Source organism: Macaca fascicularis, chromosome 1, assembly GCF_037993035.2.
Source record: "Macaca fascicularis isolate 582-1 chromosome 1, T2T-MFA8v1.1".
In the NCBI taxonomy this organism is placed as follows: Eukaryota; Metazoa; Chordata; class Mammalia; order Primates; family Cercopithecidae; genus Macaca; species Macaca fascicularis.
This window is the reverse complement of record NC_088375.1, coordinates 141,572,987-141,589,742: the sequence shown is the minus strand read 5'-3', so window position 1 is coordinate 141,589,742 and position 16,756 is coordinate 141,572,987. Positions and strand designations below refer to the sequence as shown.

Here is a 16,756-nt window from a genome sequence, read left to right as displayed (position 1 = left end):
TACCACTAGGATAGGTTGCCCCTCTTCTACATAAAAAAAAAAAAAAAAGATCATATTATTAATATTAATCCAAACAAAACATTATTTCACTGCCTTGCTCCAAACCCTCTAATAAATTCCCATTTCAATTAAAGTCCAAAGTCCTTTGCATGACCGGTTGGGCTCCATTTGAGCTGGCCTCGCCTATGTCTCCAACCTGATCTTGTACCATGTACTCCAAGTTTCTCAAAGTCCCAGCTACACTGGTCTTTCTGTGATAGGCTAAAGCTATCATGCTTGTTTTGGCTTCCTGACCTGCTTCACTTGCTGGCTCTGCCTGGAATGTGCTCTCCCAGATCTTCACGTGGCTGGCTCCTTTACATCATTCAAGTCTCAGATCACACATTGCATGTAGAAAGCCTTCCCTGACCCCCTGTCTAGAATAGATCCTCTTCCACCTCCGGGTCACCTCTAATCCTGTTTCATTATCCTCATAGCCTTTTGTACTGTCTAAAATTATCATATTTATTTATTTATCAGTTTATTACTATCTGTCTCATCTCACATTAGAACACGAGGTTAGAGGCTTTATCTGTCTCCCTCAGTGCCTCAAACAGTGCCTGGCATGCAGGAGACACTCAAATGTTGGACTTTGTTTTAGAAATTGTCTTTAACATGATTAATATTGTCAACTTAAAAATTATTTTAAATTTCTATAGGAATAATGCATATTTATGCAGGAAAATTTAGTAATCATAAGTTGAACATTAAAATGCAATTTTCCAGTGCTCTGGATGTTTCGTTGTATTTTATTCTACCCCAATTAGATATTCTATTGTTTTATTCTTATTTCTCTGATGAAAAGTAAGGTAGAATTTTTTTTCATTATGTTCATCAGCTGTTTGCAGTTCTTTTGTGATTTAGTTCATCCTGTCCTTTGCCCATGCCTATGAATTCTTTATTAAGGTATAAGTTCAGATATTATTTCAGAAAGGTCTTCTCTGATCACATCCTCTAAGGCACTTCTCACCATCCCCGACACTACATTCTCTATTTGCCTTCTGTATCTCCCACAGAACACACCATATTCTATAATTATTTTGTTTATTTATTTATTTATTTATCAGCTGTGCCTCCTGTCCCTCTGGGATCATGTAAGGTCTATAAGGGAGCAATCTTGTATTTTTTTTGAGATAGGGTCTTACTCTGTCACCCAGGCTGGAGTGCAGTGACATGAACGTGGCTCACTGCAGCCTTGACCTCCTGGGCTCAAGTGATCACCCCACCTCAGCCTCCCGAGTAGCTGGGATCATAGGTGTGTGCCACCACACCCAGCTAATACATATATTTTTTGAGACAAGAGTCTCGCTCTGTTGTCCAGGCTGGAGTGCAGTGGTGTGAGATTTTGGCTCACTGGAACCTCCACCTTCCAGGTTCAAGCGATTCTTGTGCCTCAGCCTCTGGAGTAGTTGGGATTACAGGCATGCGCCACCACACCCAGCTAATTTTTTGTGTTTTTAGTAGAGATGGGGTTTTGCTACGTTGCTCAGGTTGGTCTCGAACTCCTGGCCTCAAGTGGCCTACCACCTCAGCCTCCCAAAGTGCTGGGATTACAGGTGTGTGCCACTGTGCCTGGCCACCCAGCTAATTTTTGTATTTTTTGTAGAGACAGGGTTTTGCTATGTTGCTCAGGTAGGCCTCAAACTCCTGGACTAAAGCAATCCACCCACCTTGGCCTCCCGAAGTGCTGGGATTACAGGCATGTGCCACTGGGCCCAGCTGTCTGTATTTTTTTTTATTTTTTGAGACAGGGTCTCACTCTGTCACCCAGGCTAGAGCACAGTGGTGGGACCATAGCTCACTGCAGCCTCAACCTCCTGGGCTCAAGCAATCTTCCCACCTCAGCCTCCTGAGTAGCTAGAACTACGGGTGTGTGCCACCACACCTGGCTTTTAAAAAAATTTTTTTGATTTTGGAGAGACAGGGTCTCACTACATTGCCCAGGTTGGTCTCAAACTCCTGGGTTCAAGTGGTCCTCCCATCTCAGCCTCCCAAAGTGTTGGGATTACATGTGTGAGCCACTGCACCAGGTTGCCTTAATCACCATTGTATTCCTGGTAACTAAAACAGCATCTGTCTAAGATCAAAGTGCTGACAGAAAAACAAAAACAAAACAAAACAGTGTCTGGAATATACTGGGAATAGATTAACACATATCTGTTGACTGGCCAGGTGCAGTGGCTCACACCTATAATCCCAGCACTTTGGGAAGCCAAGATGGGTGGATTGCTTGAGCTCAGGAGTTCGAGACCAGCCTGGGCAACATGGCAGGACTCTTTCTACAAAAATACAAAAAATTAGCCAAGTGTGGTTGCGTGAGCCTGTAGTCCCAGCTACATGGGAGGCTGAGGTGGGAGGCTCACTTGAGCCTGGGAAGTGGAGTTTGCAGTAAGCAGAGATCTCACCACTGTATTCCAGCCTGGACAACAGATTCTGTCTCAAAAAATTAAAATAAAATAAATGTCTGTTGAATCAATTAATCAAAGCATACAAAATTGAAATACATATAATATCTCAAAGCTTTGGTTCAAGAATTCTTTTAATAATGCCTTTAATTTCTGGTAAAATTAGAGTACACTATAATTCTGGAATGTTTACTCATAATGTCCCTACCTGATTGTTGGGCTTGGTGGATAAGCATTTTCCAAAGTAAAGAGTTTCTGTAACACAAAGGCTGTTACATGCAGGCCCATCAATAACTCCAGTCTTGTACTTGTCACACTAAAAACCAGGAAAGAAAAAGTAGTTAATAGAAAAATATTCATAAGAAAAAGCATAAAGAGATATCGTTATTCTTTATGAGAAAGTTCGATGACAAAAAGAACTGAGGCTTTGGACTTCGACAGACCTGGATGTGATCTAAGCTGTTACTTACACCTATATGATTATGAGAAAGCTTTTTGCTGTTGGGGTGTGTGTAGAACTTTGAAACTATTTTACCCACTTGATGTGGTCTAAGGCGGTATGTTACCTACTCCTTCCAAGAATAGAGGCACTCTATTTTTAAAAATGGTTCCAGTTTTAGGCCAGGCGCGGTGGCTCACGCTTGTAATCCCAGCACTTTGGGAGGCTGAGGCTGGTGGATCATTTGAGGTCAGGAGTTCAAGACCGGCCTGGCTAACATGGTGAAACCCTGTCTCTACTAAAATACAAAAATTAGCCAGGCGGTAATGGCGGGCACCTGTAATCCCAGCTACTTGGGAGGCTGAGGCAGAAGAATCACTTGAGCCTGGGAGGCAGAGGTTGTGGTGAGCCGAGATCATGCCACTGCACTCCAGTCTGGGTGAGAGAGTGAGACCCTGTCTCCAAAAAAAAAAAAAAAAAAGTTCTGGTTTTAAAATAAATAAAGTTTAGAATAACAAAATAAAGTTACCCCTGTCATGTTGTCATCTTTGAGATCACCCAAAAACAAGAAAGGGGAAAAAAAAAACCATCCACTCTGAAAAAATAAGGTACCAATGAAACCCTAGGTACAATAAATGAGGATGACCTGCCAAATTCAGTAAAGACTACACCAGAGCCTAGAAGTATGCTGAGATTAAATACCTGCTGTGGGCCCCACTCGCAGACAAAGTTGGCAGAGCACCAAGGAGGTGGTCCATCTGCAGAGCACAACCACTACCCTGGTTGCAACAAAGGTTTAAGGGGCACAAGCTGTGGGAACTTCCCAGAACTCTATTTGGCACCATGAAATAGTAAGATAAGGCAGGCCTGAATGATAAAATCCTCAGAAATGTTCTCTTTGCTGGAGGCAGTCTGTTGATGAACTATGGCTGGGAGACAGGGCCACAAGCAGCTTCACTACCAGATCAGTTTACTGCCCAGTTGCTTCCTGCACATGGCTGGCTCATTTCACTCAGTAATGAGTAATAATCAAAACCAAACAAGCAAAAGATCTACATAGCAAATCTACAAGAATTAGGAAGAATGGAATAGGAAAAGCAAATGTCAGATAAAAAAAATTTTCTAGGCAGGGCACAGTGGCTTACACGCCAGTAATCTCAGCACTTTGGGAGGCCGAGGTGGGTGGATCACCTGAGGTTGGGAGTTCAAGACGAGCTTGACCAACATGGAGAAACCCTGCCTCTACTAAAAATACAAAATTAGCTGGGCATGGTGGCGCATGCCTGTAATCCCAGGTATTCAGGAGGCTGAGGTGGGAGAGTCGCTTGAACCCGGGAGGCAGAGGTTGCAGTGAGCCGAGATCACATCACTGCACTCCAGCCTGGGCAAGAAAAGTGTATCTCCATCTCAAAAAAAAAAAAAAAAAAAAAATTCTAGAAGAATGTTGCTATGAAACAGACCAAACATATTGTTATGAATTTAAAGGACTTACTGAACCAGTTTAAAATAAGACTTCAAAGCAGAAGAAATGATGAGGCAATAGGAGGAAGTTTAAAATAAGCTAACAGAACTCAGACAGGAAGGCAAATAAAACATCCTAGAAATAAAAGCCACATTAAAAATGAGGGGAAAGACAGACAGGGATAAAACACAGTAAGATTTAGGAGGACTAGGCCAGGCGTTGTTGCTCATCCCTGTAATAACAGCACTTTGGAGGCTGGGACAGGCAGATTGCTTGAGCTCAGGAGTTTGAGAGCAGCCTGGGCAACATAGCAAGACCCCATCTCTACAAATAATACAAAAGAATTAGCTGGGTGTGGGGGCACACACATGTAGTACTAGCTACTTGGGAGGCTGAAGTAGGAGGATTACTTGAGCCTGGGAGGCAGAGGTTGCAGAGAGCCAAGATTGCACCATTGCACTCCAGCCTGGGTGACAGAGGGGGATCCTGTCTTTAAAAAAACAAAAACAACAACAAAAAACTCTGGAGGACAAGGTTGAGGAATGCAAGCAAAATGAAATGGAAATTTAAAAATAAATAAAATGAATTTATGATAAATTTATAGATATAAAAGACAAAGTATATCCACCATATCCATATGAAGGAGAATGGGAACAAGTGGAAAAGAAAAAATACTCAAAGTAGAATCCAAGGAAACTTCACAGAAATTAAAACACTTTAATCTACAGATTGAAAGGACATACAATGAATGTCCCAAGAAAAACTGACATGAATGACCCCTGTGACATATCCCACTGAGGTTCACTGAACTTCAAAAATAAGTTATCCTTTGAGCATCCAGGTAAAAAGATCAAGGCACCTTAAAGGGGAAACAAATCAGATTGGCCCCAGATTTCTCCATAGCCATATTTAACAGTAGACAACAGTGGTGCAATGGCAGCGGAGGCTTTGGGAAAGGAAGTGAGACTCGCCTGTGTCCTAATAGTCTCATCTGTGAAGGGGATGTTAATAGGTCTTAATTTACAGCATCATTATGAGGATTAAATAGTCTAAGTATAGATCACCTGTGACTTTCATAAGTGCTCAGTCATAGCCTATTATTATTTTATATAGCTGAACTTTCTTTTAGTAGGCACCAAATATTTTTGAACACGTAAGGTTCAGAAAACATAATTTCCATGAGCATCTCCTGAAGAAATGATTGGAGAAGGAATTTCAGCTAACAAAGAGATGAATGGAGAAACGGAACATGAAAGCCAGTTGAAATGGATTGGAATGAAAACAGCTCAGGTAATTGAATTAATGAAAACTGATTTTTTTTTTTTTTGAGACAGAGTCTGTTGCCCAGACTGGAGTGCAATGGTGCGATCATGGCTCACCACAGCTTCGACCTCCCAGGCTCAAGTGATCCTCTTGCCTCAGTCTCCCGAGTAGCTGGGACTACAAGAATGTGCCACTATGCCTGGTTAATTTTTAAATTTTTTGTAGAGATGGCGCTTCACTTTGTTGCCCAGGCTGGTTTCAAATTCCTGGGCTCATGCAAGCTTCCCACCTCAGCCTCCCAAACTGCTAGATGTACAGGCGTAAGCCACTGTGTCTGCCAATAAAAACTGTTTATATAAGGCCGGGCGCGGTGGCTCAAGCCTGTAATCCCAGCACTTTGGGAGGCTGAGACGGGCGGATCACAAGGTCAGGAGATCGAGACCATCCTGGCTAACACGGTGAAACCCCGTCTCTACTAAAAAATACAAAAAAAAAACTAGCCGGGCGTGGTGGCAGGCGCCTGTAGTCCCAGCTACTCGGGAGGCTGAGGCAGGGGAATGGTGTGAACCCGGGAGGCAGAGCTTGCAGTGAGCTGAGATCCGGCCACTGCACTCCAGCCTGGGTGACAGAGCAAGACTCCGTCTCAAAAAAAAAAAAAAAAAAAAAAAAAAAAAAAAAAAACTGTTTATATAGTACCTGATAGTTAGTAGGTGTTTCTTAAGTGTCAGGCATTGTTCCTAGCACTATACATTTATTACCATGACAACCACCCTGGGAGGTGGAACCTATTATCCATTAAAAGATAAGAAAACAGAAACAGAAATATCTGTTAAGTAACTTGTTCACAACTACAAAATAATAAAGCCAGGATTCCAACCCAGTCAGTTTGGCTCCAGAGCCCACTCTATTAATGACTACTGTATATTGCTCAGAATGGCACAGGCTCCTCAGGCCTGCCTCCTGTACCCTCCTACCAACACTCCTTACAGTTTGCTTTGAGGATAAGGGAGATAAAGAGCCCTGCCCATGTGCAGAGTTAAGTGTCAACACCAAGGCACTGTTGCCCTTCAGCTACTAGTAGTGGAGAAGTTCCTGGACAAGCCCTTGGCTATGACCTGGTTTCTCTTGCAGATCTGTCTGCAGCTAAGAATATTAAGTTTCATCTTTGGGAGAGGAGCAAAGCAATCTAGTTCTTTTTTTTTTTTTAATTTTTTTTGAGATGGAGTCTCACTCTGTCGCCCAGGCTGGAGTGCAGTGGCACGATCTCAGCTCACTGCAAGCTCCGCCTCCTGGGTTCACGCCATTCCCCTGCCTCAACCTCCCAAGTAGCTGGGACTAGAGGCACCCGCCACCACGCCTGGCTAATTTTTTGTATTTTTTGTACAAACAGGGTTTCACCATGTTAGCCAGGATGGTCTCAATCTCCTGATCTCGTGATCCGCCTGCCTCGGCCTCCCAAAGTGAGCAATCTAGTTCTTAAACTCAAGTTTGGGAGGTCACTTGGGAGAGGCCCAATGTCTTTCTTCCATCTGGTCAACCTTTGGGGATATTTTAGGAAATGCAGGACCATCTGTTAGGCATATGTGCTTGGTAGCAGATGGCCAGCAATTTCATTGGTATGTTTCTTCCTTGAGGCAAAGGTGATGGGAATTCTGAGGCCTCATTAGGAGAAGCTTGAGTGAAAGCTCCTGTAGGTATGGTTTAGGGTTTCCAAGGAAGTTATATCATATAGACCACATTCTCTGACCACAAATAAATAAAAAATAAGTGGAACAATAAAAGTCAAGTTGAAGTCCCATAGCTCAAACATGGCCCATTACGAAAGAAAAGAGACAAAAAGAAATGACTGAAAAACTCTACAATTTTTTTTAAAAAGTAAAAAGTAGGCCGGGCGTGGTGGCTCACGCCTGTAATCCCAGCACTTTGGGAGGCCGAGACGGGTGGATCACGAGGTCAGGAGATCGAGACCATCCTGGCTAACACGGTGAAACCCCATCTCTACTAAAAAATACAAAAAACTAGCCGGGCGAGGTGGCGGGCGCCTGTGGTCCCAGCTACTCCGGAGGCTGAGGCAGGAGAATGGCGGGAACCCGGGAGGCGGAGCTTGCAGTGAGCCAAGATCCGGCCACTGCACTCCAGCCTGTGCGACAGAGCGAGACTCCGTCTCAAAAAAAAAAAAAAAAAAAAAAAGTTAAAAGTAAAACAAAAAACAAACATACGTTTGGAAACTAAAAAGCACATTCCTAAATAATTTGTGGGTTAAAGTAGAAATTACCATGGAAATGCAAAAATATTTAGAAGTGAACAATATAGGTATACATATCAAAACTTGTGGGAGGCAGTCAAAGCAGTTCTTAGAGTGAAAATTATAGCAATTTCCAAATTTAAACGCAATGATGAAAAAACCAAGATACTGAATATAAATAATCGCTCAACTAAAGAGACTTAAAAAAACAACCAACCAAAAAAACAAACAAAAAAACAAACCCAACAGACCGGCTCAGTGGCTTACAACTATAATCCCAGCACTATGGGAGATGAAGGCAGGAGGACTGCTTGAGGCCAGAAGTTCAAGACCAGCCTAGGGAACACAGTGAGACCTCATCTCTAAAATTTTTTTTTTTTTTAAATTAGCCAGGCATGGTGGTGTGTGCCTATAGTCCCAGCTACTCAGGAGGCTGAGGAAGGAGGATCCCTTGAACCCATGAGGTTGAGGCTGCCATGATCATGCCACTGTATTCCAGCCTGGGCAACAAAGTGAGACTCTGTCTCAAAGAAAAAAAAAAAAAAGAAAGCCCAACAATAATGAAAATAAACTCCCAAAAGAAGTAGGAGAAAAGAAATAATAAATGAAGAAATAAATGGAAAAAAAATCAGGCCAGGTGTGGTGGCTCATGCCTATAATCCCAGCACTTTGGGAGGCTGAGGAGGGTGAATCACTGAGTTCGGGAGATCGAGACCAGACTGGGCAACATGGCAAAACCTTGTCTCTACAAAACATACAAAAATTAGCCAGGTGTGGGTGCACACCTGTAGTCCTAGCTACTCGGGAGCCTGAGGTGGGAGGATGGCTTGAGCCCTGGAGGTCAAGGCTGCAGTGAAATGTGACTGTGCCACTGCACTCCAGCCTGAGTAACAGAGTGAGACCCTGTCTCTAAATAAATAAACAAATAAATATAAAAAGGTAGTTCTTTGAAAACTTTAACAAAAAAGATACACCTTTAGCAAGACTGATTATGAGAAAAAGAGGAGAAACAAATAAATATTATTAGGGAAGAAAAGAGTAGTGACGGCAAAAAAATAGAAACAATTTATGGTAATACATTTGAAATAAACAATTTTTCTAGAAAAATATACATAATAGAAAGTCATGCAGGAACAAATAGAAAAGCTGAATTAGATTAATACATATAAAAAATTGAATCAATAACCAAAAATGTTTCCCTCCAAAGAAAGCAGGCCAATAACTCTATGAAAGATTAGTTTATTTATTTATTATTTATTATTATCATTATAATTTTTTGAGATGGAGTTTTGCTTTTGTTGCCCAGGCTAGAGTGCAATGGCGTGATCTTGGCTCACTGCAAACTCCATCTCCTGGGATCAAGCGATTCTCTTGCATTCGCCTCCCAAGTAGCTGGGATACAGGTGTCCACCACCACGCCCAGCTAATTTTTATTTTTAGTAGAGACGGGGTTTCTTCATGTTGGTCAGGCCGGGCTCAAACTTTCAACCTCAGGTGATCCACCCGCCTCGGCCTCCCAAAGTGTTGGGATTACAGGCGTGAGCCACTGCACCCAGCCTTGAGAGATTAGTTTTAAGGAAGGAAAAAAAAAAAAGAAAAGAACAGACCAGACAAGACAAGACGCAGGCCCAGGGTACAGTCTTAGAAGGACTGCAGCATGCCATCCGGATGCAGTACTGGGAGATTTGCCATCCAGATGCAGTTTATGAGAGTGCAAAATGGGTAAGAACATTAATGCCCCTCAACAGGAGAATGGTTAAATAAATTGTGGTATATTCATAGCACGAAATACTATGCAGTCATTAAAAATGAGAGAATTAGGCCCAGACATATCAACATAATGTGAAATGGAAACAATTTCAGAATGACGTGAGCAGTTTAGTACCATTTATTAAATGGTACTACATGCAAACATAAACATAGTATTTATGTACCCCTGCCACATGTAGTGAAAGAAAAACATCATGGCAAAAACTCATACCATATTCAAGATGGTGCTTCCTGTGAAGTGGGAGGAAGGAGAGTATCAGGCAGGATAAGAGAGCTTCAACTATACTTGTAATGTTTTACTTATTTTTAAAAATGCAGCAAATATGGCAAAAGGTTAAGATTTGTTAAGAAGGTGGCAGATACACGGCGTTTGCCATATTGCTTTTTTTTTTTTTTCTGAGATGGAGTTTCGCTTTTGTCACCCAGGCTGGAGTGCAATGGCGCGGTCTCGACTCACTGCAACCTCCGCCTCCCCAGTTCAAGCGATTCTCCTGCCTCAGCCTCCCGAGTAGCTGGATTATAGGAACCTGCCACCACACCCAGCTAATTTTTGTATTTTTAGTAGAGATGAGGTTTCACCATGTTAGCTAGGCTGGTCTGGAATTCCTAACCTCACGTGATCTGCCTGCCTCGGCCTCCCAAAGTGCTGGGATTACAGGAGTGAGCCACTGTGCCTGGCTGCCATATTGTTTTTTATATGCTAATACTGTTCTATGAGATTTGCATGTATATATATCTTAAATTCTCACAATCTCCCTATGGAATAGGTATCACCATTATTTCCACTTTATTGATAAAGAAACCAAGGCAAGAGAGGTTAAGAGGGTAAGAATTTTACAGAGAGCAGGTTAATGGCAGAGTTGGAACCTGAGCCCAGAGAGTCTGTCTCCAGAGCCTGTTCTTTTAACCACTAAGGTAACAGAACCAGGATTATTGATATTGGAGAGGACCATGCAGAGCAGGTTTAGTACCGACTGTGTCAGATGCCCCTCCTGAGTGCACCCACTAAAGGTGTCTCTGGTCATTCCCTCCACACAAGCAACTCACAACAGGGCTAGGACTTTCATCCTTGTTTCCTGAGGACTTTGCACAATGCCCGACACATAATCAAATAGATAAAAAAGCACTTGCCAAATGGATGAATGAATGAAGTGTATGCTGGGTTTTTATCCAGAAGTAGGGCACTCTATCATGAACAATTCATGGGATTGGACTTAAAGAGCAATACCCTTCCACTGTTCTGATCTTGGGCTCCTGAATCTTAAACACTTTATCTTAACTCTGTTCAATGTCAGGATTTAAACATGACTCTTTCCACAACAACTATCTTTCAATAAATCATCTTGGGAGTTTATATTTCTTTCCTGAGCCTATTTTCTTCCTCCCTTCTTTCTGTATATTCTCAAATCTAACATTATTTTCGTCCATGTTATCTTCCCTTGTGGAAAGCTGGATGATTTGAAGGCAGATACTTGGTTACATTCATCTTCAAATCTCTCCTCCTCTCTAGCACACAGCACCGTTTGGTATTTAAGTGTTCAGTAAATGTTTATTAAATAACCAACATAAATAGTGGTTTTGGCTTTAAAATCTCATTGAGGATTAAAGTGCATACTTTTCTATAACATTTAATACATTTTTTTTTTTTTTTTTTAAATAGCACAAACCAGGTAGCTCATTAGTAAACGTATTGGGAAGCAGTAAAAACTAGTCTGGCATTCAGCTACAAGACTGAAACTCTAGTTCTGAGCAAAAACCTCAGGCCAACCATTCATCAAAGAGGTAGTTACAATGAGCAGGCTCTTCCACTTGTGGCTTCCATCACAAACCAAAAGCAAATTTCCCACATGCTTGTATAGAAAGGATGGTTGGCCACGTACTGTTTCGTTTTGTTTTGTTGTTTTTCAGGCACAGCCATACACACAAACTGTAATTACTGTCAGTAAACGATATTCTAAATAAAAAGACACAGAAATTATAGAGAATGTTCCACTTTACCACAGGATAATCAGCGAAAACATCAAAGGTTTTTCCTGTCCTAAGATTTTTCTTTACTCGGGTGATTCTCCTAAATGCCTCCCTTGCTTGCACATATCTCATCACACCAGGAGATGGCACTCTTTAGTTTTATTTGACGAAACCCACCTCGTTGAATGAATAATTTCATGAACTATGGAAACTACCACAAGGGGGCAATAACGATGAACAGATGTACACTACTACTAGGTTTTAAGTAATTTTCTAAGATTTATGTTCTAAAAATGTATTTCAGAAAAACTCATCAATTTTTCCTAAGAAAAAAAAATAGCTGAGTTGGGTTTTTAATAATGCCTGAAAATCTTCCACGCATTTAATAATGCGTGGAAAATCTTCCACGCCTCTAGTCCCGTTCCCCGTATCGACAATATTAAATCTTCACCATTTTCTAGACTTCCACTTCAGGTTCACATTCTTATCCTCTCAGCCATTAAGAGTGCTCAAATCTCTCTCTCCCCTCCCCCCAACACACACATACTCACCACTCTTTCCTTCCTTCGGTTATAACAGAGTCTGCAATTTATTTTAAAATTCCTCAGTGTAAGTTATAGTCCAGATGCCTCTCATATCCAAATCAGGAATGCACAGGTGCTTGGCTAGAGCTGTAATCAGGAAGCCAATGCTCGAGGCAGCTACTCTAAGCACTTCCATATTCCTTATCTCCTTACTTTGATCAAGATTGGTCAATTTCTGAGGTTTTTGTTAATTAGGAAATCTGGCTTTTATTGGTGAAATTTGTGGTTTTCTCTTGAGACAGGGTCTCACTCTGTTGCCCAGGCTGGAAGTGCAGTGGCATGATCAAAGCTCACTGTAGCCTTGACCTCCTGGGCTCAAGCAATCCTCCCACCTCAGCTTCCTAAGTAGCTAGGATTACAAGTGCATGCCACCACCGTGGCTAATTTTTTTTTTATTTTTAGTAGAGATGGTGTCTCAATTTGTTGCCAAGGCTGGTCTCAAGCTCCTGGCCTTAAGCAATCTGCCTGCCTTGGTCTCCTGAAGTGCTGAGATTACAGGCATGAGCCACTGCACCCGGCCTGTGGTTTGTTAAATAGCATGATAAATGTTACAAGTGAATGATAAGTGGTAAAATTAAAGGTATCTAAGATATGTGGATTGGCTAAAATATGAGATATTCCATACCTTTTTATGAAGGGGGTTTAATAACTAGTTGAGGCTATAATCTTTACCTTTAGGGAGGTATCTGGAGCTAACAGTTTTACAGTTAGAGGTTCTCAAACTTTAGAGAGCTTCAGATTGCATGGAGGGTTGATTAAAACACAGTTTGCTGGGCCCGTCTCAGAGTTTCTGACTCAGTAGGTCTTGCATTAGACTGAAAATATGCATTAATTTTAAGTGCCCACGCTGGCCTAAGAGACCACATATTGAGAATTATTGGTTTAGAATTTCTAGTGGCCTGACGCTAATTATAAGGAAACACAAGCCTGCCTTTGAAGTATCATTGCTTTTGCCTTGACTAAATCTTTCATGCAAGTTGATAGAGCACTTAAAAGGGTAGACTTGGGGGCCAGACACAGTGGCTCACACCTATAATCCCAGCACTTTGGGAGGCCGAGGCAGGTGGATCACCTGAGGTCAGGAGTTCGAGACCAGCCTGGCCAACATGGTGAAACCCCATTTCTACTAAAAATACCAAAAAAAAAAAAAAAATAGCCAGGTGTGGTGGTGTGCACCTTAGTCCCAGCTACTGGGGTGGCTGAGACAGGAGAGTCACTTGAACCCAGGAGGAGGAGGTTGTAGTGGGCTGAGATCGTACCACTGCACTCCAGCCTGGGCAACAGAGCAAGACTGAATCTCAAAAAAAAGAAAGAAAAAGGCAGAGTTAGAACTTTAATAAGTTTACAGGCAGATTATATGAAATGTTTCATGACTGCTTGAAAATAAATTTATTTGTTGCAAATAAAATGTTTTATGACTGAATAAATGTCTACATGTCTAGCAGAAATTGCTTTCATACAGCCTAGTAATCAGGTTGTATGGGGGTACTGAATCCTCACTTACATCAAACATAGGTGGATTCTGTTTCTTCCCTCCCTCCTGCCCAATCTCTACGTCCTTTTTTTTTCTTGACTTATTATAGGATATTATAGGATATGCAGTAATATGTGAATAGAAATGAGAATGTATATCCTTGCTTTGATCCTAATCTCAGAGATTATATATTCAGATTTTCACCATTACATATGATGTTGGCTGTGGGTTTTTCATAGATGTCTTTTATCAGATTGAGAAAGTTCCCTCCTATTCTTAGTTTGCTGAGAATTGACTGAATTTTGTCAAATGTATCTATTTAGATAATCATATATTAAGTTTTTCTATTCTCTTTTTTTTTTTTTTTTTTTTTTGAGACAGGGTCTTACTCTGTCACCCAGGCTGGAGTGCAATGGTGTGATCTCGGCTCACTGCAACCTCTGCCTCCTGGGTTCCATCAATTCTTGTGCCTCAGCCTCGCAGGTAGCTGCTGGGACTGCAGGCAAGAACCACCAGGCATGGCTAAGTTTTGTATTTCTAGTAGAAAAGAGTTTTTGTCATGTTGCCCAGGCTGGTCTCTAACTCTTGGCCTCAAGTGATCCACCCACCTTGGCCTCCCAATGTGCTGGGATTACAGGCATGAGCTGCTGCGCCCAGCCAATACTCATAACAGTTTTAACAATGATCTCTGACTTGCAAATTTTAGTCCTTATATTATTTAACCTCCTTCAGCATTTGTCCTGGTTGACCACACTGTTTTAAAACTCTTTCCTATGGCTTCTCTCTTCATGTTTTCCTCCTCCTTCTCTAGCAACTCTCTTTTATCTTTTTTGAGACAGGGTCTCACACTGCCACCCAGTCTGGAGTGCAGTGGCGTTATCACACCTCACTGTAGCCTCAACCTCCCTGGGCTCAGGTGATCCTCCCACCTCAGCCTCCCAAGTAGCTGGGACTACAAGCACGCACTACCACACCCGGCTAAGTTTTGTATTTTTTGTAGAGACAAGGTTTCGCCTTATTGCTTAGGCTGATCTTGCACTCCTGAGCTCAAGCGAACCACCTGTCTGGCAACTCTTTATGAGTGTTCTTTATGGAATTCTCTTCCTTTCTCACCATCTTAAGTATTAGTGTTTTCCAGGGTTTTGTTCCATTTTCCTTGTGTTCTCTGTATACCATCATCAGTGACATTCCCACAGCTCCAAGGAATCCTGGTTCTATCCCAGCCTAGGCCTTTTTCCTGAATTAAATATCTAAGTGCTACCTGAACATCTCTTGTCTCGATTTGGATAACCTAAAAGCAATTCACACTCAGCCTATCCAAGACTGAACCATCACACCCTGCCCTCCTCTGTCCCAAGGGTTGTCCTCCTTTATGGCCTGCCTCAGTGGAAGGTGCCATCAACCACCTAGGTACCGAGGAGGGAAGCAGTGAGTTGTCCTAAAGTTCTTGTTCTTCCCCATTTCCCCAAACTCAACTGGTCACCAGTTGCTGGCAATCAAATTACTTCCTTCATATCCTTTGAGGCTATTTCATCCCTTCCATTCCCACTGTCAATGCCATAGTTTAAACCCTCGTCACTTTGTGCCTGGATTATTACAACTGCCATAAAACAGATCCCCCTGCTTGTGCTGTCTCCTATCTAAACCACCCTCTCCACTACAAGTAGCAAAATTTTTCTAAACATAAATCTGATCAGTCACTTCCCTGCTTAAAAACTTCTACTGATTCTCTACTGCTCTGAAGGTAAAAGGCAAATTCCTTACCATGATATACAAGGTCTGTTATGAGTTTGACCTGGCTTCCTTCACCTCTGCAAATTGCCTTTCATCTTCTCTGCTCTAGCTATGCTATGCCTGGAATGTAGCATTATTTCTTATGTTTGTAGCTTTGCACATGCCTCCTTCTGTCTGCAATGCTCATTCATCAAAATTCAGCTCAGATGTAACCTTTTCCAGAAAGTTGTCTGGGTCCTTCTTCATTGGGGTTTCCGAGCAAAATGTTGCTTAGGATATACTTATGCTGAAAAATTATTGTTCTTTATTGGCAATATTTGGGATATACTCAAGGTAGTCCTAGTTTATTTTAAATTTGAATGTAACTGAGCATCCTGTATTTGTATTTGCTACCTAGCAACCCTACTCCCAGTCTCGTGTATGTGCTCCTCCTTTTTATTTTTCCATATCCCCTACTAGTCTGTAAGCATCTTCAGGGCAGGGATACCTCTCATCTCTGTATCCCCAAGCTCAAGCACAGTGCCAGTAGGCAGACAATAAATATTTAATTGAAATAAAATGTTTTATTGCTGGCTTGTTCTTTCTAAGTTGGCTTTAACCCTTAGTCTCTTTCTTGCTTCACAGGAATGAGCTAATCTTAACAGTGATACCGCCTGTGCCAGGATTACAACAAATATCACAAAATATAAGACAGTGTAGCATAAGACATGAAGGCCACCAGAAGTGCTACTATGATTTAAGATTGGCCGGGCAGTGGTGGCTCATGCCTACAATCCTAGCACTTTGGGAGGCTGAGGCGGGGGGAATCAATTGAAGCTAAGAGTTCAAGACTAGGCTGGGCAACATAGAAAGACCCCTGTCTCTACAAAAACAACAAAAACAAAACAAAAAAACCCCACAAAAATCAAAATAAAAGAGATTTCCTTAGAATAGGGTTTATGTGTGTTAAGATTTCAAATAAACTTGTTTAATAATTTTTTTTGTAAGTTCATAAAGAAGTTGGTATAAAGGGAAAAGGGTTATACTTTTCTTAAAAGGAAAAAAGCTTGTACTTTAAAACAGTGTGTTCTTGCCAGGTGCGGTGGCTCACGCCTATAATCTCAGCACTTTGAGAGGCCAAGGTGGGCGGATCACTTGAGGTCGATCAGGAGTTTGAGACTAGCCTGGTCAACATGGTGAAACCTCGTCTCTAATAAAAATACAAAAAAATTAGCTGGGCATGGTGGCGCATGCCTATAATCCCAGCTACTCCAGAGGCTGAGGCAGGAGAATCTCTTGAACCCAGGAGGTGAAGGTTGCCGTGAGCTGAGATGCGACACTGCACTCCAGCATGGGCAACACAGCAAGACTCTGTCTCAAAAAAACCAAAAAAC

General features: G+C 41.9%; 1 protein-coding gene across 2 annotated transcripts in view; it reads right to left on the bottom strand.

Moving 5' to 3' along the window:
- The window catches only part of DIPK1A (divergent protein kinase domain 1A), a 119,928-nt gene that overhangs the window by 5,892 nt on the left and 97,280 nt on the right, over window positions 1-16,756 (bottom strand). The window contains exon 3 of one of the 2 annotated variants that reach the window (XM_005542713.5): window positions 2,653-2,760. The exons of the other annotated variant lie outside the window; for it this stretch is intronic. Within the exon in view, the coding sequence (XP_005542770.1) occupies window positions 2,653-2,760 (108 nt within the window). The remainder of the gene's footprint in view (window positions 1-2,652; window positions 2,761-16,756) is intronic. 2 annotated transcript variants of the gene reach the window in all.